The sequence below is a fragment of the Chenopodium album genome, chromosome 24 (assembly GCF_948465745.1).
Source record: "Chenopodium album chromosome 24, dcCheAlbu1.1, whole genome shotgun sequence".
NCBI lineage: Eukaryota > Viridiplantae > Streptophyta > Magnoliopsida > Caryophyllales > Amaranthaceae > Chenopodium > Chenopodium album.
In genome coordinates this window covers 7,323,462-7,345,718 of record NC_137857.1, presented here as the reverse complement: position 1 = coordinate 7,345,718, position 22,257 = coordinate 7,323,462, and the positions used below count along the sequence as shown (strand labels likewise).

The 22,257-nt window shown below is 35.4% G+C and overlaps 4 protein-coding genes across 4 annotated transcripts; 2 read left to right on the top strand and 2 right to left on the bottom strand.

Annotated features, from left to right (window-relative positions):
- Window positions 1-3,869: 3,869 nt before the first annotated feature.
- Window positions 3,870-11,327, bottom strand: LOC145611112 (putative polygalacturonase). The gene is made up of 5 exons (XM_081666349.1): window positions 10,643-11,327; window positions 8,151-8,271; window positions 6,427-6,675; window positions 5,370-5,523; window positions 3,870-4,646 (listed from the first exon to the last, which is right to left on the bottom strand). Exons 1-5 carry the CDS (start codon window positions 11,042-11,044, stop codon window positions 4,121-4,123), a joined length of 1,452 nt encoding a protein of 483 aa, XP_081522475.1. The 5' UTR covers window positions 11,045-11,327; the 3' UTR covers window positions 3,870-4,120.
- A 632-nt stretch (window positions 11,328-11,959) lies between these two features.
- Window positions 11,960-13,888, top strand: LOC145611278 (photosystem I chlorophyll a/b-binding protein 6, chloroplastic-like). The gene is made up of 5 exons (XM_081666592.1): window positions 11,960-12,143; window positions 12,299-12,466; window positions 12,900-12,937; window positions 13,027-13,541; window positions 13,671-13,888. The coding sequence occupies exons 1-5, from the start codon at window positions 12,094-12,096 to the stop codon at window positions 13,686-13,688; spliced, it is 789 nt and encodes a 262-aa protein (XP_081522718.1). The 5' UTR covers window positions 11,960-12,093; the 3' UTR covers window positions 13,689-13,888.
- Window positions 13,889-14,608: 720 nt separating this feature from the next.
- On the top strand, window positions 14,609-16,855 carry LOC145611111 (pollen receptor-like kinase 3). The gene is made up of 2 exons (XM_081666348.1): window positions 14,609-15,980; window positions 16,287-16,855. The coding sequence occupies exons 1-2, from the start codon at window positions 14,609-14,611 to the stop codon at window positions 16,853-16,855; spliced, it is 1,941 nt and encodes a 646-aa protein (XP_081522474.1).
- An 839-nt stretch (window positions 16,856-17,694) lies between these two features.
- On the bottom strand, window positions 17,695-21,705 carry LOC145611619 (uncharacterized). Its single transcript, XM_081666959.1, has 6 exons — window positions 21,286-21,705; window positions 20,743-20,850; window positions 19,917-20,078; window positions 19,301-19,472; window positions 18,302-18,375; window positions 17,695-18,219 (listed from the first exon to the last, which is right to left on the bottom strand). Exons 1-6 carry the CDS (start codon window positions 21,619-21,621, stop codon window positions 18,139-18,141), a joined length of 933 nt encoding a protein of 310 aa, XP_081523085.1. The 5' UTR covers window positions 21,622-21,705; the 3' UTR covers window positions 17,695-18,138.
- Window positions 21,706-22,257: the final 552 nt, after the last annotated feature.

The window sequence follows — 22,257 nt, the reverse complement described above, 5'->3', positions numbered from 1 at the left end:
AATAGGTTTCAAATTCAGGGTGTGTCTCACCATACACATGGTGAGCTCGTCTTAGTTAACAATTTCATTTAAAAATATGCCCTCCTTTGTATGCTTTCCACGATATCAATAAAATAATGACATAACAACTCCTAAATGAGGCTACTCCATGTCTTCATGTTTTGCATGCCCATATTTATGCATGTTTTGGTGGGTAAGCGTCCTTGTGTGTTGAGTTCCTCATGTTTAGAAGTGGTTTATGTACTGTTTGTTGCATGTATGCTAGTTTGGATTTACGCAACTCATAGACGATTAATAGTCATCCCATCACAAGTGGTCTAAGAGTCGATTCAACATCATTTGAGGATAAGAGGTTCCATAAGGCTACCATATTGACCTAGGGCCGGGGCTACTTAAGGCACTTGGCGGGGGACTGTAATTAGTGTGGGTGCTACACTATATATTAACAACTGTCCTTTTTTGTTTGCAAGTATGATGTGAAGTAAGTAGCTGTTTTTCAAAATGTTTTTTTTTTTTTTTTTTTGGAGAGAGAGGAACGCGAATGTGTGTGTTTTTGCATAATTGTTATACGCAATTCTGTTTTCGTTATTGATTATTCTCCATGCCCAGAAATTGAGAAGATGTTTCCTAGATTTTTTTTTTCTTTCTTAATTTAAGCTAATCATATACCCATGATAAGCATTTTCATTCTAGAAGCCATACCAAATAAATCACTATGAATTGAAGTCATACATGTAACTATGTAATGTAACATGCTAATTACTTTGACTGTTATTGTTTCTTTGTTTGTCTTGTTTCTTACATTTTTAAGTCTTAGGCCCTGTTTGATTCACCTTAATTTTGCTGAACTGAACTTATTTTTACTGAACTGAACTTAATTTTACAGAACTGAAATTATTTTTACTGATATTAAATTATTTTTACTGAACTGAAATTATTTTTACTGATTTTCTATTATAATTCTTCTTTAAGAAAACTGAATTTTACTGAACTGAAATTATTTTTACTGAACTGAAATTAATTTTACTGAACTGAACTTATTTTTACTGAACTGAAATTATTTTTACTTAATATTATTTTCTTAAGGTGAAAAGAACAGGGCCTTAGTTAGTTAGTTGGCTTGTTTGAATTTTCTAACAAATGGAATAAGGAAACATTTGAACACATGATAATTTGTAAGCTATCATTAACAACTCCAAGAAAACTCGATAACTATTATGCTTAATTTTTTTTTTCAAGACTACTCTAAAGGAAGTGATATAAACGAGATTCAATATCAAATTTTGATTATCATCATACAACTTTAACCAATTAAAGTAATTGACATATATAGACATCAATCGAGTCCCGGAATTACAATTATGCGCCACCTTAGGCCGTTGGACCAACTTTCATCCTTGAAATAATAATTGATAGAGTAACATCGTCTTCTACTCTTCTCGCCCCATGTGACGAGACTAGGTCAAATATTAATTAGTTCGTGTAACGCATGTCAAATAAGGCCAAGCTAAGAATTATTGATGTCGATCAAGGAAGTCAACTAATGATATCATGTGAAGCATCTTCATTCTTCAAGACTTCAAGTAGAAATATTATTAACAAAATCCATGCCTCCTGCTAGGAATCTTCAAGAATTTTAACAATTAACGTTATTTTAAAAATAATCAACGCCTATTATAGAGTATTTAAAGTGTAGATGCCATTTAATTTGGTTAAAGTATTAAACGTCTTATTCAGATTAAATCTCGCCTAAATAATATATTCTTTAAATCAATCTTCATAAGAAAAAAAAAAAAAAAAAAAAAAAACCATTTAGAGTCAAAATTCTGGATTCCGGCCCGGAAAAGTAAGCAAGCAGGGCCCGACTGGTCGAACAGAGACGAAAGTCGGTAACTACTATGGGTTTTGTTTCATTTTTAAAGAAATGTTTTGGAATAATGATAGTGTTTAAGCTGCGCAGCAAGGTTTAGCGAAGCCATCAACCTTCGCGACTTATTTAGATTTAGGGGCCGGAATTTCATGTACAATAACAACTAGCTTTTCTTATACTTCCTTCTTAATATTTTTTACTTGTTTATACTTCGCCAAGCATTTGTAAAAACTTTTACTTTGTACGAAGTAGTAAATATGACTTCTATTAAAACAAAGATGAAATTTTTTTAGTACCTCTACAAGTTAAGTAACATTTTCATTACTTTTCCATAGCTGAATGCCTGAAATAGAGATTGAATTATTATTATTATTTTTTTTTTATTTTTTTTTTATTTTTATTTTTTTTGGTAGTGTAGAGATATCTTCAAAATATGCTTTAAAGTACAACGAATGATGAAAAAAGGGTGGGAGAAAATAAACTACTAAGGAATTTACTTTTGTAAATTTGATAATTGATATCAATATGTTAATTACTCCTTAGCATTTAGACAGATTAATTAAAGTGTTAAATCAGACGGTTGTTTGTCTCCTTCAGGATCGTAGATTCGTAGCTAGTTTTTATCTTTTCATGTGATTTTCTCAAATTTATCCGTCTTTTAATTACATGTTTTACCATAGTATCCAAAACATATATGAAGTACAATAATTTTGACAAGATCATATATGAAGTACATTATTGATCATCAATATAACTCAATTCATTGTCAAAATACAATTGAAATTTGATATGTTGAAACTACTCATTGGATTGCAAAATTTGCAATTAGACCAGAAATTTTATCAAAGCGTTTATGTCAAGAATTGGTCACAACTCACAAATTCAAACATCAAATATTTGCACATGTTTGAAAGTGAAAGATTCCCTCAATTTTCCTATACAATCAACCATTACCTTTTAAAAAAAATTACAAAGTAAATGCTTATTTTTAGCAAATCACAGTACAAAACCTATCTTATATTCAAAGCATTTCACATAGGGTGGTCAAATATCTCAACTCTCAAGTTTGGAAGTTCTGTCCAACAAGAAACATGCCTACAAATTACAAAAACTTAAATTTTCTTTTAATAAACAATAAATAAATTAGGTTTTGGTGCTTATTAACATAATAAAGAGAGTAGGTTAGAATGGTAGGTAGTGCACAATGGACAAAAGACATTTACAAAAATAGAAAATAAATTTAAAGGTGCCATGTGAATTTTATACTCCATATAATACATACGGTCTTATTATAATTTAGTTTGACTCACAATTAATTCAAACTCGACCACGAGCCTTGTCATAGTTGAAAATGGAGGCTTGACTCAAAACACAAATTCATAGCTCTACTCTAGCTCGAGTTCAATCTTTAGCTACAATTTTAAAAACTACCTCCATTTTATATTATTTGCAATAATTTGACATAAAGTGTAAGTAGAAAATGTCTAATCGTTACAAATAATATGAAATGGAGGTAGTATAAAGGGATTATATATTTTTCTCAAGCTATAATAGTCATGTTTTTAATCATCGGTTATTTACTTATTTTAGTACCTTTTTCTAATTTACAGTTTTACACTAGTGTAATTTATAATAATCGTAAATTCATTATAGTTATATACTTGTTCAACCCTACTGATGAGCAACTAGGCTCTCTCTTGTTTGGTTGGGTTAGTCTCTCATATTGAGTTCATTTGCAGTCAAATTTGACATGAATATTTCATCAAGTAGCCCAACTAGAAATTGAACACTTAAAAAGGTGGGGAAAATAATAAATTCTTGCATCTGCAGAAATAAGTAGAAATATATGGTAATAAATCGATTATTTATAGACGAATATCTCATTTCTAAAGTAAATATTCAAAAGAAAATCAGTGTAAAAAAAAAATAAAAAAAATGAATACACATTTTTCTCTGCTAACTTGGTTTCCGGAACTCTTAAGATACTGGTTCCATTCGCTGTCGAATTTGTGTATATAATCTGTGTATCTGCTCTATTTACACATCAGTGAAATAAAATTTCTAGCAACAATGAATCAATAGACAAAACATTAAAGGAAGACCTACAGAAAGTGGAAAAGAATATCTGACCAACAAAACTAAGCTACAATAATCCCCTGCATTACTGCAAAAATTTCGATACATGGCATAAATGCAGCTACTGGGACATACTGAACAAAGAACGAAAGACCCTGCAATCTCAAGAAAGCCTCAAATATTATAATCTATGTCTGTCATGTTTTGCGAAGAAGAGGGTCTTACGAGTTTTCCCATTTCGTCGTACAAGTCAAGATTCTCACAAGGAGCTGGGTATATGGACCCAATCACACGGCCTTGTACAAAGGCACACTGAAATATGCGCTTTTTCTTATATGATGTTCCTACAGACATGTCACGGAATGTGATGTTTCTAATGGGGATATCCTCGCTCCCGTGGATTCTCACTGGCACACGAACTCCCTGGCCATGGATTGAAGTAAAGCTTATGTCTTCAATGATTGGGAGAGCTTTGGGATCGTATCCCTCATCTGGGTGTTCATTGTAATCAGTTTTTATAACTATCCCAACTCGCACCTCATCAAATGTTAAATTTCTGTAGGTTATATGTCGTACATATCCTCCCCTACCTGGTGCTGTTTTGATTCGGACAGCTCGTCTAGAACTCCAGACAAGGACATTCTCGACTGTAACATTCGAGACACCACCAGACATCTCACTCCCTATCGATACACCAGCACTGCACAAATTGTACGGAGAGTTCACGAGTTATAGCAACTTAATTAGTTAATACTGTACACAATAGTTCAGAGGTAAAATGAACAAGTTCCATGTCCTTGAACTTCAAATATGTGCATAAAAGATTGGCAAAGAAAAACTCAGCATATTGACCTACTATCATGACATCTTACAACCCAGTCATATCACATGATCTTCAGAAATTCCCACTGCTACAAGATAGGATTATGAACCTAATTTCAATATACGGACTAATATATTTGGCCAACTCTTGGAATCAATTGAGATTACGAAATTGCGTATGGATCTAAACTTATAACTTGTGTTTGATAGTTAATATTCCATTATTCTTGATGTATCCTTTTCCCTTTGTAAATTATATGTGGCCAGATGAATCTTAGCACCATCGTGCTCAAAGTGCTGAATCAGGAAACTAAGGAAAAAGTTATTCCCCAACTTAGTAATATAATTTTCTTTGGGTGGGATGTGTGAGTGATAGTTTGGAAGAGGTATTGGGGTGAGTAATAGAAAGAGCTAAACACTCTCAGTCAAAACTAAAATTGAGGTGATTCCATGAGCTCATTTTCGTACCCGCAAGGCCACAATGTTCAAAGTTAGTCCAACAGTGAGGTTTCACATCACAACATTCAGTCATTCACTCTATGACCAGACTGAAGAAAAAAACTCCAAGGAATTGTACAGTTCATAATTGAAGTTCACTCACCTGACCATAGACCGGACAACAAGATTTCGGATGAGAATGTTTTTAGAGGGCCGGCCATAAGCAATACCATATTGATCCCAACCACTCTTTATTGCTATTCCATCATCCCCCACGCTGATGTAACAGTCCTCAATCACCATATCTTCACATGAATCTGTAGCATAGAAGTAAGGTCAATGATTCAAACATGGTTTTTGGCAAGATCAATTTGATTATTGCATTCTGCTATTTGGGATGCATAGCATCATATCCAATAAATTATCCAGCAATACTTTATGCCACTAATACCAGTAGACAGACTTCACGAATTTCAATGACAGACAAGATGACTACCAGTGTACCAGTTAGTTGATGAAGAAAATATGGATGCACCTTTATAAGATTATATCATGCCATATCCTTCTTAGATTATCCATGAAGCTAGCTTTATCTACTTGTAGTATATCTTTGTTGCCTATTGCCTGACAAAAGATGGTGTTTAATGTTGTTTACTAAGATTTTAAAGTAAATTGATGAAATGCAGAACTTTATCAAACAATGGGACAATTTTGCAGCTCAATGATCAATAACTTTCCGAACAAAAGAAAGCCAAGCAGGCGCCTTAATTTTAAACTAATCTTGGCTGGGTGATGATATGCCATGCAGACTCATTCATTCCAGTGGAATTTTCAAGCAATAAATTGGCCCAATGCGTCAGTTGCAGAATTGAAGTAGCATTTAGAGCAACATCTTTCATGTCTTCGGGCCTTTTAAGCCACATAGGTCTTTCTATCAATCATTGATGTTTAATTACTTTCCCTGATAATGGTATCTCAAATTGACCAAAGACCAGCTAGTTAAGGATCTAAGGTGTGTAAGTGTTTGATACAAGTTGACAAGTTGGTAACTTCCTAATGGAAATGTGAAACAATCTCTCTTTTTTGAGGGGAGGGACAGTCGGACAGAGGAGGGGTCTGACTAGGTGTACAACATATGAATGTATATTGCTACATTTCTCTAACAAATATGACAATATAACATATCATATTGCTCGGAACAATTTGTAAAATGAACTTACCTGGGTCTATACCATCGGTGTTTGGAGCTTCAAACACAGGGTTCAAAATAGTAACATTCCGGATTGTCACATTCTTGCAGTCATAAGGATGTAATGTCCAGAAAGGAGAATTACGTAAAGTAATGTCAGAAATAACAATATCACTTGACCACATGATCTGTACAAGAGGACCTCTAGTATTATTAAGGGCCTTCCGCTTGTACTTCTTCCACCATGTCTGTCCCTGGCCATCAATTGTACCATTGTTCCCTGTCAGCAGGAGTGAAGTTAAATTTTGCTGGTAATGGTTGCAATATTGTCAGCTATAGCACATCAATTTGAAATAGATTTATCTAAGCAAAAGTAGTACATCAATAATGGCATTGATATTATAACATATGCAGTAAATTAACTAAAGTGAAACCTAACATGCTGAAAATTCACGTCATCTATCAAAGTGGGAAGAAAGTATACACAATACATTATGATCCAATAAACCATATTTATGAAACACAGCAAGCATAAAATGTATCATGAATCATAAATGGATTTCAAATCACTAGATACAAATTGTTGAATCACAGGAAACATAAAATCTACTGTCACAACAGACGTGCGAAAGATAATAGAAATCAACACATAAGATCACAAATTTTACGAGGCTTATTAACAATGAGTTAGGTACGTCCACAGACATGTGAGAGGCGAGTTCTATTGATCTCTAAGAAAATACTATACAAAATAGTGGCTTAGTTACTAACCTAAGGAGTTTATAATGGTACTCCTTAAATATACACCTAAGGACGGTAGAGAAGGCCAAGAAATTGCAAAGGGCCAAACCAGTAATTTTAGAGAAGGCCAAGAAATTGCAAAGGGCCATCCTCTTCAAGTCAACAGTAACTTATTTCATTGTCACTTCAGTCTCCATTAGCAAATATATAGTAACAGATTGTTTTGAGCTGTTTTAAGTTTGACTGTAACAAATAATTGTTTGCTGAAACTCCATTCACTACCCAGAATGATTTTGCCTCATAGTTCACCATTACATAGAGCTCAGAGATCAAGAAATTAAATCACATCTAGTGTCTCTAGACTAAATGAAGAAAACAAGTCCTCATGTCCACAGGGTATTGGATATAAAAAGAGAATAATGAATAAGAATTAAGGAATCCAAAGGTTACTGAAAAGGCAGAAGATATAAGAACAGTCCAGAAATAATGAAAAGACAGTAGAACTATTTTTTTTTAAGGACAGTGGGGGTATTTATATTTATTTCTAAAACTCTAAAAGAGATTAACAAAATGATATTAGGATTACGAGAATAGTACCATAAGCAGGTCAACCATGAAGAAGTCTGTGGATCTCAAAGCCATACCTAACAATTCTTCTTTATCTTAAGAACCTTTAAAAGCCATACTCTGATTCTATTTTTTATTTATTTATTTTTTTTTTTTTTTGTGACAGGCTAATTTCATTATAACTACTGTATCATTTTTTACATTACACATTTTTCTGTTAGCTTCTTAAACCACCAACTTTTTACACAAGGCTCTATGCCATGTTCTCAATCCACAGTCCATTGATGCCACCACAGATGGACTCCCAATCTGATATAGACAAGTAATGGGAGAAATAATAGCAACATTTCCCTCATTATTATCGTTACTCATAAGGAAAGAAAACTCTTCCTTTCAAGTTCAATTACTCAGCAAAATTAGAATTGCTAAAATACTAAGCAAACTTACCAGTTATGACAACATCTCTGAGATTTTGACCATGAACTAAGCTACCATATCGGGGCCCAGGATGCTCTCTCCCATATCCATATGATGGCAATGGTGGCATCAATGGCCATTTCTTCTCATCCTATACACTCAAATGGGAATTTCATAGTAAGAAATAGCTTTATAGGCAATAAACAACCAAAACAACAGAACTCAGTGACATTCAAAGAAAGATTAACTTAAAAAAGATATGGTCTATAGTCCACCATGACACTTTCAGGAAAATTCCTGACACATTATTCTTCTTTCACCAAAGCCCACTCTCTCCAATACTAGATTGACTCGTGACATTCTATCCTTGCAAGAAGGTAAATGTGAAATTTTATACTTCTTTTGTTTCTTAATACATCCAACAAGTTGACTTTATTATACACTCATTAAAAGTCAACTTGTTTCATGTATTGAGAAACGGAGGAAGTATTAAAAATCAAACATCACTAGATCCATCTCTTCTCCCAACTCAATCATTTAATCTTGAATTTTCTTTAATACACTCTCTGTTTTTTTAAGCGAAACGCCAGATTCCACATGAATTTTAAGGAGAATAAGCCCCTTGACTTATTATGGTAGTGGTGCTGGAGGATTATATACTATGAGAAAGTGACGATGGTTTTATAGTTAATATAAAGAACAAAGGATGTGAGAGGAGAGAAATAATAAATAATGTAGGAGTGAGGACCATGAGGAGATAGGAATGATTTAAAATGTAGTAATGGTGACTAAAGAAAAAAGATTATGGTAGGAAATATCCAAAAAGAGGAAGTGTGTCACTTTAAAAAAAGTCCAATTATGAATCTCTAATTCATCTCAGGCTTTCACTAAATTGCATGTCAGAGATCTCAGCGGCTCAGCCCTCTTTCAATCTCCAATACATCTCTATTGCTTTCCGAAATAGAATAAAAATATATCACAAATTAAGAAATCAGTGTTCTGTTCTAGTAGCAGAAAATTAAGTATCCTTCTTTCTCAGGAACCATAGCTAGACAATACCTGATATATACCATTCAGCATAGAGCAACAGAAAACCCAGTATGACTCCTTCAAGCAAGGACTTAATCATAAAAATTACAATAATTAGGAGTTCAAATTTCAAAAAAGAAAGAATGGTCATTTCCCTTTGTCACAACAATTACAACTACTAGCAATTTGACAAGATTGTATCTTTATTTAATTTATAAGAGTCACTAATAGCAGTCACTAACAGTAATAGACATTTATCCTTTCACAGTACATAGATTGCTATTTAAATCTAGGTCCATAGAAGTGAATGTTATAAGCATAGACATTATCTGAAACATAAATTTCTATTGAATGTAAAAGCCTAATGGAATATGTCCAAATAAGTTGAACTTTTACGCAACTGGGCTTGTGGATTTTCACTTCTCTTGAGCATAAATTAGTGTGCCCCACGGCAATGAGCCTCAATAGAACACTGTGCATACTGCATAACTACAGCACAAATGATGGTTTATGAGATGAGGACTCAAGAAAACATCTTAATGACCTCCGTTTTCTCCCTTTCCCATAACCATGTAAACATTTACAACGTAAAATGTCGCAAGAGGTAGTTTCATTAACATCTTTTTAAAATGCAATTATCACTTTGGCATTTACTTCACTGAGTGATGGTTGCTCATGCAGTGCAGCTTAAAATACATTACTATGAACATAAAACATGCTAGAAAAAAGTGATCCACACTTCAAGAGTAGCATATTGTATATGTATCTTCCGATTTCACTTCATGCTAAAGTATGCATTGTAACTCTCACTATCTTCAGCAGGCTCATATAGATATTCATTTAATCCCAAATCTCTATGGCTTTGGATAGTTGCTCAATCAGTTCACTCCGTTGGTCCGCCCAACTACTTTCAATATCTAAGCGGCATAACCTCCCTTCCCCTCCTAGTTTCTGTTATAAATGCCCAACATCATCACATTGGAGGACATAAGGAAGTAATTCACTCCTCTAACAAATCAAAGCAATTTTCAAAGTTCCTCTCAATGATCTCCCTTTCCCCTTTCAAACAAGACGGATCAGATTCACATTCTAGCACCCTGGCAGCATATCACCTCATAGTTCCGGCATTTAGCCATTCAAACAGTTAATATAGGCCATATAGCACAATCTACAAGAGGAATTAGCCAACAAAAATTCATCATAACATCAAACCATATTCTTCTCTCCTACTAATTGAAGAACCAAATTCGCCTACACGAAAAGAAAGATGAACCTAACCTTCTCTCTGTCACTAACAGACCTCAAACCAACTAATCAAACACTCAAAGCAACAATCACAAGTTCACAACTTACTACATACAAAGTATAAAACAAATTTCATATCATTACTCATTTCTATGTCAAAAAACAACATCTTCCTACCATCTACTATAACAACAATATCAAAATCATAATCAATCACAAAACTAAAATCAAAATTAGACAAAACTCACATCAACTCCAAGAATAACAGCATCTTCAGCAAGGTACAAAGTCATATGACTGGTTAAATTAAAAGGGCAAGTAAGCCAAACCCCAGGTGGCACATTAAGCTGACCTCCACCTTTCTTCCCAAGCTTAGCAATGGTAGCAATAGCCCTCTCAAACGCCGCAGTATTATCAGTTCCGCCATCGCCGACCGCCCCGAAATCCGAAATATTGAAAGAAAACGGCCTTAACCTCGGCATTGGGCGTCCCGGAGCTCGCCGGAATGTCAACAAACCATCAACAATGTTGCGCTGCCATATAAAAACCGATGCAAATCCCACGATCCACAAAACTGTGAAAAGGGTTTTGTGATTGGACAAAAATGAAACTACCCATCTTCTTAATTCCACTCTTTGTTGATGAAACATGGTTTTTTGAGAAACCCCAGTAAAAAAGATGCGATTTTTAGGGGTTTTTTTAGGTGTTTTAGTGGGAAATTGAAGGGGAAGATGAAATTGCCATTGAAGAGGTTAAATTTGGGAAGGAGAGATGTCAGAGATCAAAATCAGGTGGGAAGTTGAGGAAATTGTTGGAGTAATTGGAAAGGAACAGTGATTGGAAGTAGTCAAGTAGAATACACTTGTAACGTTAGGAGGTTCGTTTCTTTCTATTGAAATTTAATTGAATGTTTGGTTGAATAAGGTTGGTATTTGCCTAATTCTGTAAGATTTGAGATTTATTAATGATTGTATGTTGTACTTTATGATTAGCATGGTATATGTTGTTCCATCATTACTTACCTCAATTCACTTAAAGAAGTGGAATTCTATGAATCTATGATAATCATAATTTAATTTATGATAATCTTGTATTGAGTCTCTAATTCAATAATTTTACGATAATTATGTGTGTATTAAAACTTTTACCAATAGAAAGAAAGTACTTGCGAATAGGAAGTAGAGGTGTAGACGCGCAGTGGTTTACTTGTTCACAATACGTTAACCACACATTATTGTACTAGGTAAATTTCATGTGAACTTTATTTTAGTTTTACTCTCATCAGTATGGAGTTTTTCTTATAATCCGTACATCAATATGTGCTAGTTAGGTTAGTTTGTAAATGTGATGATATCTTAAAATGCTACTAAAAACATAGGATCGAATCTCGTCTACATTATTACTTTATGTCCCCCTTTTTATATTACATTCAAATCGAGTAATGACCCAATCGAGCCGATCCAAGGCTCGAACTCGAAACGTTGGACAAACAAAACAATTTAATAGGAAATAATGGGCTTAACAAAGCTATAGGAGATATAGCCCAACCACAAGTCAAAATCTGAATAGCAGTTTATCATCACAAAAGCCAAGTTTGCAGATAAGCTATTTGTGACAACTGACAAGCTTCCCTCCAATAAACTAAGCTAGTGTTCTTTCTTATTCAATTGTGTGTGAATTAACTTTGCACCATTAAAAAATGGCTTTGGCTGTTGCTTCAACTGCACTGTCTTCAAACCTTCCAATTAGGTACTGTATTATATAATTATGAAACATTCCATTTTTTAAACTTTATAATATAATATATTCTACTTTGAGTAATGTTTTTATCTTGTATTTTTCTTTTAACTATCATCAAATTCTGATTAATTTATTAATGGTTGTTGGAAATTTTGTAAGAACAGAGAAATTCCAGGGAAATTATATCCGACTCAAGTGAAGAAATGTATGGTTGGAAGTAGTAGTAAGGTGAATGCAGCAAAAGGAGGAGTTTCAAGTGTTTGTGAACCACTTCCTCCTGATAGGCCCTTGTGGTTCCCTGGTAGCACACCACCTCAATGGTTAGATGGCAGGTTGGTTAATCGATTACTCTCGATCCCATTTATAAGTCGTTTTAGCCAGTTCCTACAATATTAACATAAACAACTCTACAATAATAATGCGAAATTAAATATCATCTCGCGACACTAATTTAATATCATAAGGTAAGTTCATAGAACAATGATTTATTTGTGTAATAGGGGATAAAAGAGGAAACTTTAAGCCTAAATCAACCAATGATTTTATCACGTGTTCATATATTAATATGGAAATGCTTATTAGCCCTTAGGATTGTATATTTCATAACCAAAATCTAAATCATCAATCCAATAATACATAATTACATGTCCTTTAACAAATATGAATTCATGCACTTTAAAAATGAGATGCATATTTGTAATTAAATTTAATTTTTATCATTAAAATGCTAACTATATATACAAATTTACCTCCTATTTTTTGTAGTCTTCCTGGTGATTTTGGCTTCGACCCACTTGGATTAGGTATGTGTTAATTGTGTATTGTTGCTGTGTGATTGATGATAACAATAATTTCACAAGTTAACTAAAATAAATCAAATTACTAAATGCAGGGTCAGACCCAGAGACACTAAGATGGTTTGCACAAGCAGAGCTAATGCACAGCAGATGGGCAATGCTAGCAGTATCAGGCATCCTAATCCCGGAATGGCTCGAATCCATTGGCCTAATGGAAGACTTTAATTGGTACGATGCTGGATCACGCGAGTACTTTGCAGACCCAATCACCCTATTTGTGGTGCAACTAGCCTTAATGGGGTGGGTTGAGGGCAGGAGATGGGCAGACTATGTGAACCCTGGATGTGTTGACATGCAGCCTAAGGTTCCCCACAAGAAGAACCCAACACCCCACGTTGGTTACCCAGGGGGACTATGGTTTGATCCCATGATGTGGGGGAGAGGGTCTCCTGAGCCCGTCATGGTTCTAAGGACTAAGGAGATCAAGAACGGGAGGCTTGCTATGTTGGCCTTTGTTGGGTTGTGTTTTCAAGCTGTTTATACTGGTGAAGGGCCTCTTGAGAATCTCAGCAAGCACGTTGCTGATCCCGGTCATTATAACATCTTTTCGGTAAATACATCATACTCCAATTAGCACTCATTTTCTACGTGCTATTAAGTTATGTTCTCTTCAACTTAAGAAAATACATTTGTAAAAATTAATTTTTCCCACAAATCTAACATATATTTTTGGTTGTAGGCATTCTCATCACATTGATCCATGTTATCAGCTTCGAGCAAAGGCAGAGATCAGAACTTACTGTATGTTCATGAAAGAATATATGTACAAACTAACAAGAAAAGAAATAGTAATTCTTATTGTTACTAATTGATTATTGTCACATTAATGTATCTATTTTACTTATAGTAAGTTTTGCAAATGATTGAAGTTTCTAACAAACTATGTTAGATGCTAAATATATTTTCTCATAGTAACAATCAGTCAAGCTTCCCCCCTTTTTCCCCTACAATTCAGGCAAACATCTCTTGATCAGCAACGAAAATTTATAAAACATTAGGGGATACATAGGCTACATAATTTATGTTCGCAACAATATTGATATGATTTCATGTATTACTCCCCCCGACTTGGGATTAAATAGAGAAGACACATTGGCTGATAAAATCTCGATATCTATTCCTATATTTCCTCCTAAAATTTGCTAACAATTAATTTGTAGTACAAAAAAAGGATAGTCCTATTAAAGTGTGTATCTAAAATCAAACCAAATAAATCCCTCAATTCCCGCTCATTTGCTCATTATGTGTATGGTAGGATTCTATCTGAATTTCACCCTCTCAATTTTCAAATAAACTTCTCTCTTTCTCTGTTTTTTGAACCTATTCTTAGCAAATCGCGCTCTAATGGCAGCAACCTCAATATTTTTCAAACAAGATTCATGAATCATAGGAAAAACTATGATACATTGCAAAAATCAAAATTACACTATTTTCAATAAACATAACCAAGATCAACCAATAATCAAAATCTCCCAACCACCCAAAAAAAAAAAAAAAGAGGTTTCCTTCTTTCATAGCAGAGAAAATTTCCCATAATTTCATTTCTCTTTATTTTCTTCTCATTCTCTAAAAAGAGGCAAAGGAAAAAAGAAAGAAAGAAACAACAGCAAACCTTAAATGTCTGCTGTTCGATTTCTTCTCCTCCTCCTCTGCCTCTCATTTTCGCCTCCGTGTTTGTTGTCGATCACGGAGGCAGAAGCCCTCTTGGCGTTCAAGAGTTCGATGTCGAACACCGAAGCTTTGGACAGTTGGAAACCCAACACAGACCCCTGCAAGGACAAATGGGAAGGTGTTTTTTGTGAGAAACAACAACCTGTGATCATTCGTTTGCATTTAACAAAAATGAATCTTTCAGGTTCAGTTGATGTGAGTTCTATTGCTCAAATTCCAAACTTGAAGACTCTAAGTCTTTCGAACAACTCGTTTTCTGGTCCTATACCGCCTTTCAATACGTTGAAAGGTTTGAGGTCACTTTATATTAGTTCTAACAAATTTTCAGGGGAAATTCCTGATGATTTTTTTGATGGTACAACATTCAGGAGATTATGGTTGTCAGATAATGAGTTTTCTGGTAAAATACCGAAATCATTAGGTACATTGAAGGGGTTAATGGCTCTTCATTTAGAAAGGAATAAGTTTACTGGTTCGATACCTGAAATTTCACAAGACACATTGACTGAGTTGGATATGTCTGGGAATATGTTGGAAGGACAAGTTCCGGAGAGTATGGTAAGGTTTGGGGCGGATGTGTTTAAGGACAATTCGGGTGTTTGTGGGAAGCTGGTAAGCAAGAAATGCAGCGTTGTAAGAAAACAAGGCAATAATGTGAAGGTTACTATAGGGATAATGGTGGGAATTGTGGTGATTATGACTATAGTTCTCATTGTAACAACCATAAAGAAGTCCCAGAACAACAATGATGAAGCTTTTAATGTGTATAATAAGGAGCCAACGGAAGATGTGGTGGAGGTACGTGTGCAAGGAACATCCAGGAGTGTTGGTGCTGGGAGTGCTCGAAGCATGAATAGTGGTGGTTTTGGGGGTAGCGTTACTTCTGGTGGGGGTAGTGTCATATCTGGTGGTGGCTCAAGAAAATCGAGTGTTAGTGATTTCTCAAAGAAGGGCAATGGGGGTGATCGAAAAGGGTCTCAAGGAAAAAATGCAGCGATTGGTGATCTAACTGTGATTAATAATGAAAAGGGTACGTTTGGCTTGGCTGATCTGATGAAGGCGTCTGCTGAGGTGTTGGGGAATGGAGCTCTAGGGTCGGCCTACAAGGCTGTCATGTCTAATGGGGTGTCTGTCGTAGTTAAGAGGATAAGGGATATGAATAAGTTGGGGAAGGATGACTTTGATGCTGCAATTAGGAGGATTGGGAAGCTTCGTCATAAAAATATCTTGACACCCCTAGCTTACCATTTTCGAAAAGAGGAGAAGCTTGTGGTCTCTGAGTATGTCCCAAAAGGCAGTTTTTTGTATGTCTTGCATGGTATGATGTCTTATTCCTGCAAATTTAATTATGCTACTCCTGTATCTGGTATCGTAGAAATTTTTCATTGATGTCATATTCCTCATATTTTCTAACATATCAATAGGGATGCAATCCTCCTGCACAGTAATTACATCAGTTAGATAACTCTTGTTATTCAAGTACACCCTGCATTCAGAGATAAATAATGATTTGTAAACTTGAAGCTAAGACATACACCCGTTTTATTCAACTGAATGAATACTACATGCATACAGGACAATAAATGAGTCTGAATATTTGATTTTTGAATGCATGGTTTTTCAGGGGATCGAGGGCTTAGTCATGCAGACCTGAACTGGCCTACGCGACTGAGGGTCATAAAAGGCATAGCCAGTGGAGTGCAATATCTGTATGCAGAGCTCTCTGACTATGAGCTTCCACACGGGAACCTGAAGTCTAGCAACATTTTTCTAGGCAGCAACTATGAACCACTTCTGGCTGACTATGGCTTCATCCGAATGGTGACACCAACACAAGCAGCACAAGGGTTGTTTGCTTACAAGTCGCCTGAATCAGTTGAGAGACAGCAAGTCTCTTCTAAAGGAGATGTATATTGTCTTGGGATCGTCATCCTTGAAATGCTTACAGGGAAATTCCCTTCTCAATATCTTAATACCGGCAAAGGAGGCACCAATGTCATAGAGTGGGTTCGAACAGCCATTGAGGAGAAGAAAGAAGCAGGGTTCTTAGATCCAGAAATAGCATCTTCTACAAATTCACTAGATGCTATGATACAACTCCTTCAATTGGGGGCCAACTGTACTGAGACTGATCCTAATACACGGCCTACAATGGAGGACGCGATAAAGAGGATACAGGAGATACAGGCTTAAGGGGAAATTTGGTCATGATGAGTTGGTTAAGCCAGTAATTAGGTACAATGGAGTGCCGATTGTCAGCATCTCATAATGTCAAAAAATCAAAGACTATTCTGAATCACTGAAAAAACTCAGTATTCCAAGCTTATCATGGAATTATCAAGATCCCATTCAAGCCTTGTAACAGGAAGAAAAGTTATATTGTTGGTTTTTGGGTGCTTGATATGAGAGCTGACAGCTACAGCATTTCATGATAAAATTCTTATACTTTGGCTAGGAATTTTTTATTTTTTTTTAATTTATTAATCTGTAAGTTAGGATGTTTCGGAAAGAAAACTACGGCACAGTAGAAAGATTTATGTTGGTATTTTGTAGGAAAACATTGAATTGTGACATATTTCAAAATTATGTCTACGGTGTCTACTGGCTGATTACGTACAATGTACGACCTTAGTCATGTACGTAGTACTTAGATTTTATTTAATAGTGCATATGATGGGTTGATAAGTTGATTATGTTCATTTTGCAAATGCTAAGGCTAGCTTCATCCAAAAAACTACTTCGTAGTATTTAGTTGGGGAAGCAACAAGACTTCCCCTGCTTTCCATTATTTCATATTCGGTTTACTTCCATTTCAGTCCAGTATTTACATCTTAGTTTATTCAATGCAGTGCTTTACTGTAGACGATATAACCATCAATAACAAAGAGTCGCCCTCAGCATGAGGGACACTTCTGTACCAGTGTACCCCATTCGACTGCAGTTTTGACAATCAAAATGGCTACCTTCCCAGAAATATGTTTATTTTACAAAGTTTCCTCGTCACATATGAGCTCAACCAATTTACACAAAAGTATCCCAAGAACAAGTAAATATGCTGCTTCCAATATAAATAAAACAAAATGTCATATATCAAACCGCACAAACTGGCAGAGTGATAAACAAAGTTTTTCAACTCCAAACACAGAGGGGCATTATTAGCTCATCCATCCATTTACAAAAAACAATTCAATATGTGATATAACATGGAAACGAAAATGCAGCCTTTCTCTTAATTTCATCCTCTAGTATACTTCTGGTCACCAACATGCAGAAGAAGCAGAACCACCAACAATGTAGCAATTCTGATGAAACTATTAACCTACCAAAGGGCACAAGTAGCCTGAAACACAAGGTAAGGTCATAAATCCTACACAAAAGTTGGGCAGGTTGCTTCATAGAGCCTCATCAAATTTGAGCATATCCATCTAATTATGCAACTGCATGTTATTGAGTACATTCTTCAAGTTGAAGGAGGATCATCTTTTGAAAATTCCTTTCACTAGTTCCTGAAATGAGCCACCCAAGCCTGCACCTACAGCTTCTGCTAAGTACTGAGCCTGTGGATTATTACGCTAGTGGTAAGGTTTCCTGCTCAATCCAGAAAAGAAAAAAAAAAAGGAAAAACAAAAGACAGCAAACCTCTTGAAGAGTCTTCTTTAAATCAAAGGCATCTCTAACTCTCGCATCCAGGAAGGCCCATGTGTCACGAAAATCTGGAACAAATTGCGTGCTTAGGGTCACAAGGTATCGGAGTTGAAATTAAGGCATACTCTATACTCGTCTAATTTAGGAATGACCTCTAGCAAGCGCAGACACCCTATAGTATATAATCCACAGTCCACATTATATTTTCTCAATCTCAAGCAAGAATTCACAACATCCAACTGTACTTCCTCCCTTCTCCATTACTGCTCCTCCCCTACTACACTCTACACAAAAGAAACTATTCTCTACAGCCAGCACTTCCTCATTGCAGGCATATATCTAAATCCGAATACAAGAATTGACAGCCATGCAAGAACCAAAAGGCATAGATTCTTGGTATCTATGAATAACGACTTTTAAAATAGAGGGGAAAAATAGGAAAGAAAAAGAGAAAACAGTGGATGATCCATGGCAAACTAACAAGAAGAAACATCCTCCTATCCATAGTGAAGATTTTTTAATCAGGTGATCAGGTCAGTGAAGCAATCAGTATTGTTGCATCTAAGTCAATCAACAGGCATTTGACAGTGATGTAATAGTTGAAAAGAAATACAAAGCCAAATGCTGAGCAGAGATAAGGTGCCATATTTCAACCACTTTATGGTGGCTAATAATTGTCCTCACTACCAGTTACTCTAGTCCTGTAAGATTTCTCTTGTAATGCCAAGCGTAACATTTAAGAAATTACTCTCCTGAAGATCTAATCCTACAAAGAGATAAGGCCATGCAATGGATTCCAAGGTACTGCTCTACTAAACAGCAAATTGAAAGTTATGCAACTACTATAAATAAAGATATGTCAAACCTTCCAAGGAATATCAAAAGCAAGTCATTAGCATAGAGATAGTCTTTAAAACTAAAAAATAAAGTTACAGAAAATTATGAAGACCATCCAGACATAACAAATTACACACACAGAAGAGTTAAACAAACCTGGAGTTTTATCGGTCAACATGTAAACCTCAGTTGTGGAGTATATTCCACCAAGCACAGTACGCTTCACATACCAATCAAAATCAGAGGCATCATCACCAGCAGCATGCCAAATCTCATCAATCAAAGCAGCACGTTGCTTAAAGCTTGTAGGGACATTTGTTGGCAGCGCCTATCAATCAAGACACAACTTATGTCAACTATCACAAACTCAAGAAAGTTGCAAATACCTAAAATAATACGAAGTAATTGACTTGAAGCACGTACAAAATATTACAGCCCGCCAATTATAAAAGCTAACTTCGGCCATGTTTTCACATTGGAATATTAGGTAACATGCGTTCTTTAGAAATGAGTCATGGGTGTTTGGGCCCAAGTAATATTTGTTATATTCCTACCAGACAATTTTAATAGAACCTTTTCCCTGTTTTTGGTCGGATCACAATAGATAATAAGAGCCTTGCCTTTTCTCCCCCCTTTATTGTGGTTCAGATTGTAAGTGTCATTCATTACTCTTAGGTATAGCAAGCCTATCCTAATTCATTGACTTGGAATAAAAATTGATAACAAAAAAATGGCACATTCAAGTCAGCAAGTGATAGGAAAAAAAATATACCTGAATACTAAGAGCCTGGGCCCATTTTGATATATATGGAGCCTGCATTTCCAGACGAATCCTCACAAGTTTTGATATGCGTTGACTGGGAATCAAGTTTTTCAGCTCCGTGTCAGACTCAATTATATCAATAAGTCTTTCCAAACACTCATCCATGAAATACTGCAAAGGCAAAGGGGAGGAAATTTTTTCTGTTTAAAGGCATGTATGATATATGATAAACAAAAGCACATAAACTACATAGCTAAGTGAAAACACGGAATTTTCATTAGGTTTCACTAGTATTGAGCCACCGATACAAGAAAATCTTTGTCATACTAAAAGGAAGTAACACTGGTAAGAGCTTTGCATCCTTTCCACTACCCCCAACAAGTTGGAAAAAAAAAAACCTGATTGATACATTTTAGCAATGAAACTCTCAACACCCCAGGAATCCTATCCAATCTTTGAAAATTGGTTGGATCTTGCGACAAGGTGGTAGCTCAACCTGTCAGGCAAGCAACAATAAAGGCAAAGCATTCCAACATTGTTTTTAGGCATCATCATTCTTTGCAATGTGGAGCGCTTTAGCTTCATACATGCCAAATCATTTTCTTTATCCTAAGCATAAGGCAAGCAACAACATGTATATAAACCAAATGCCTATGTTATTCCAAAATCATGTACTCTAGCTTCATGCATGGTCTCTCTTTTGTAGAACATAAGACAAGCATGAAGCAATTCTTATGTTCTACAAAAGAGAGACCATTTGTTATGTTTCCAATTTTCATCAGATGCACAAGAACATTTACAACCAGCTAAAATTAGATCAAATTAAAAGCGATACCTCAACAAGTGCAGCTTCTTTCCTAGGAAAAGATCCAACAATGGAGGGAGAAAGGCCAACTTCCCTTGCGCCTGCCAACATCGCCGTCTCAGTCCATCCCAAACTCTCCTGGTATACACAATCATAACATTAACCCCTCAACATTCCACTAGCTAATATATCAGTCATCAACTCCACTCTAAAACCAATACAAAATTCAACATTTCAACTATACTATATATAATTCCAGCTTAAATCCTATCAAAATGTAATACCAGTACATTACAGGAACACTAAGACCCACATTTTTCTTCCCCAAAAAATCAAAAAATGGAAACTGCATTATTATTATCATGATAAAATTAATAATCATTATCACTGATTCACTGCATTTTAAAAAAAAATCCCCCTTTTTTCTTTTATATACATTCGAACTACTGTTAGTTTTCAATTTTTTCAAAAACCCATGAATCAAATTAATGCAATTACTTAAACCCAAAATATGTGATGATCCCTAAAATGCGAAAAAGCTAAATCAAAAGGGGGTTAAGGGCACGTGCATACCACGTGACGGAGAGAAGCTTGAAGAACACGAGCTTGCTCCTCTTCGTACTCCACAACAGGGCGTCTAGTAGACCTAGCTTCTTCTTCCGATGACGAAGACGACGTCGTTTGGTAGGTAAAATTAGGGGTTTCTGATTGAGTAGAGTTAAAATTAGGAGGATTAAGATTAGGGTTAGGGTTAGGGTTAGAGGAAGAAAAGGAGGGATTAGAAGAGGAAGTAGAAAAACAAGAAGAAGTAAAAATTGAAGAAGAAGGATGAATGTTGGTGGGTTTGAATGTGGTAGTAAGTGATCGGAGAGAGTGGGAGAGAAGGCGATTCGCCGCCGTGCGATACATGGTTGCGGTGGTGATTTACAGAGAGTGGTAGGAGGAAGAAGAAGAAGGTGGGTTTGGAGTGTCGACGACGACGAGGAATTCCCAAAGTTAGGAGGATGCGGGAGAAGTTCGGGGAGTGTGCCACGTACACTTCTTTTTCACCTGCCACTTGGACTCTCTACAACTAAGCTACTACTCTCATAAGTTTATTACTCCATCCGTCCCAAAATTAAAAGTTACTTTCTCTTTATTATGCGAATAAATAAATGTTAGAAATAGGCTTTGTATTATGGGACGGAAGAAGTATCATATTACGGAGTACACTACATACAATATACTCTGTACTTTTTAATTTCATGGGACTCATTAATTTCCCTCTAAGTTCCCTATATACCTTCTACACTTACAGATACAAATACTTAGGTTCCATTTGTTTTGATAGAAGACATTTTTCATATAACTAGGGCAGCTAACGCACACGATGTGCGCGTCATAACTAGCCATATTTAAAAACTCTTTCGGTTTGGCCTTTAAATCATAAATTTAGTTAAATTAACAATAAGAGAAAATATGTAACCAACTATGTTTAGGTAGTATAAATGTCCAAGACAACTAACATTACTGAAAGCATAAAAGTAACCATAAATATTTTAGGGA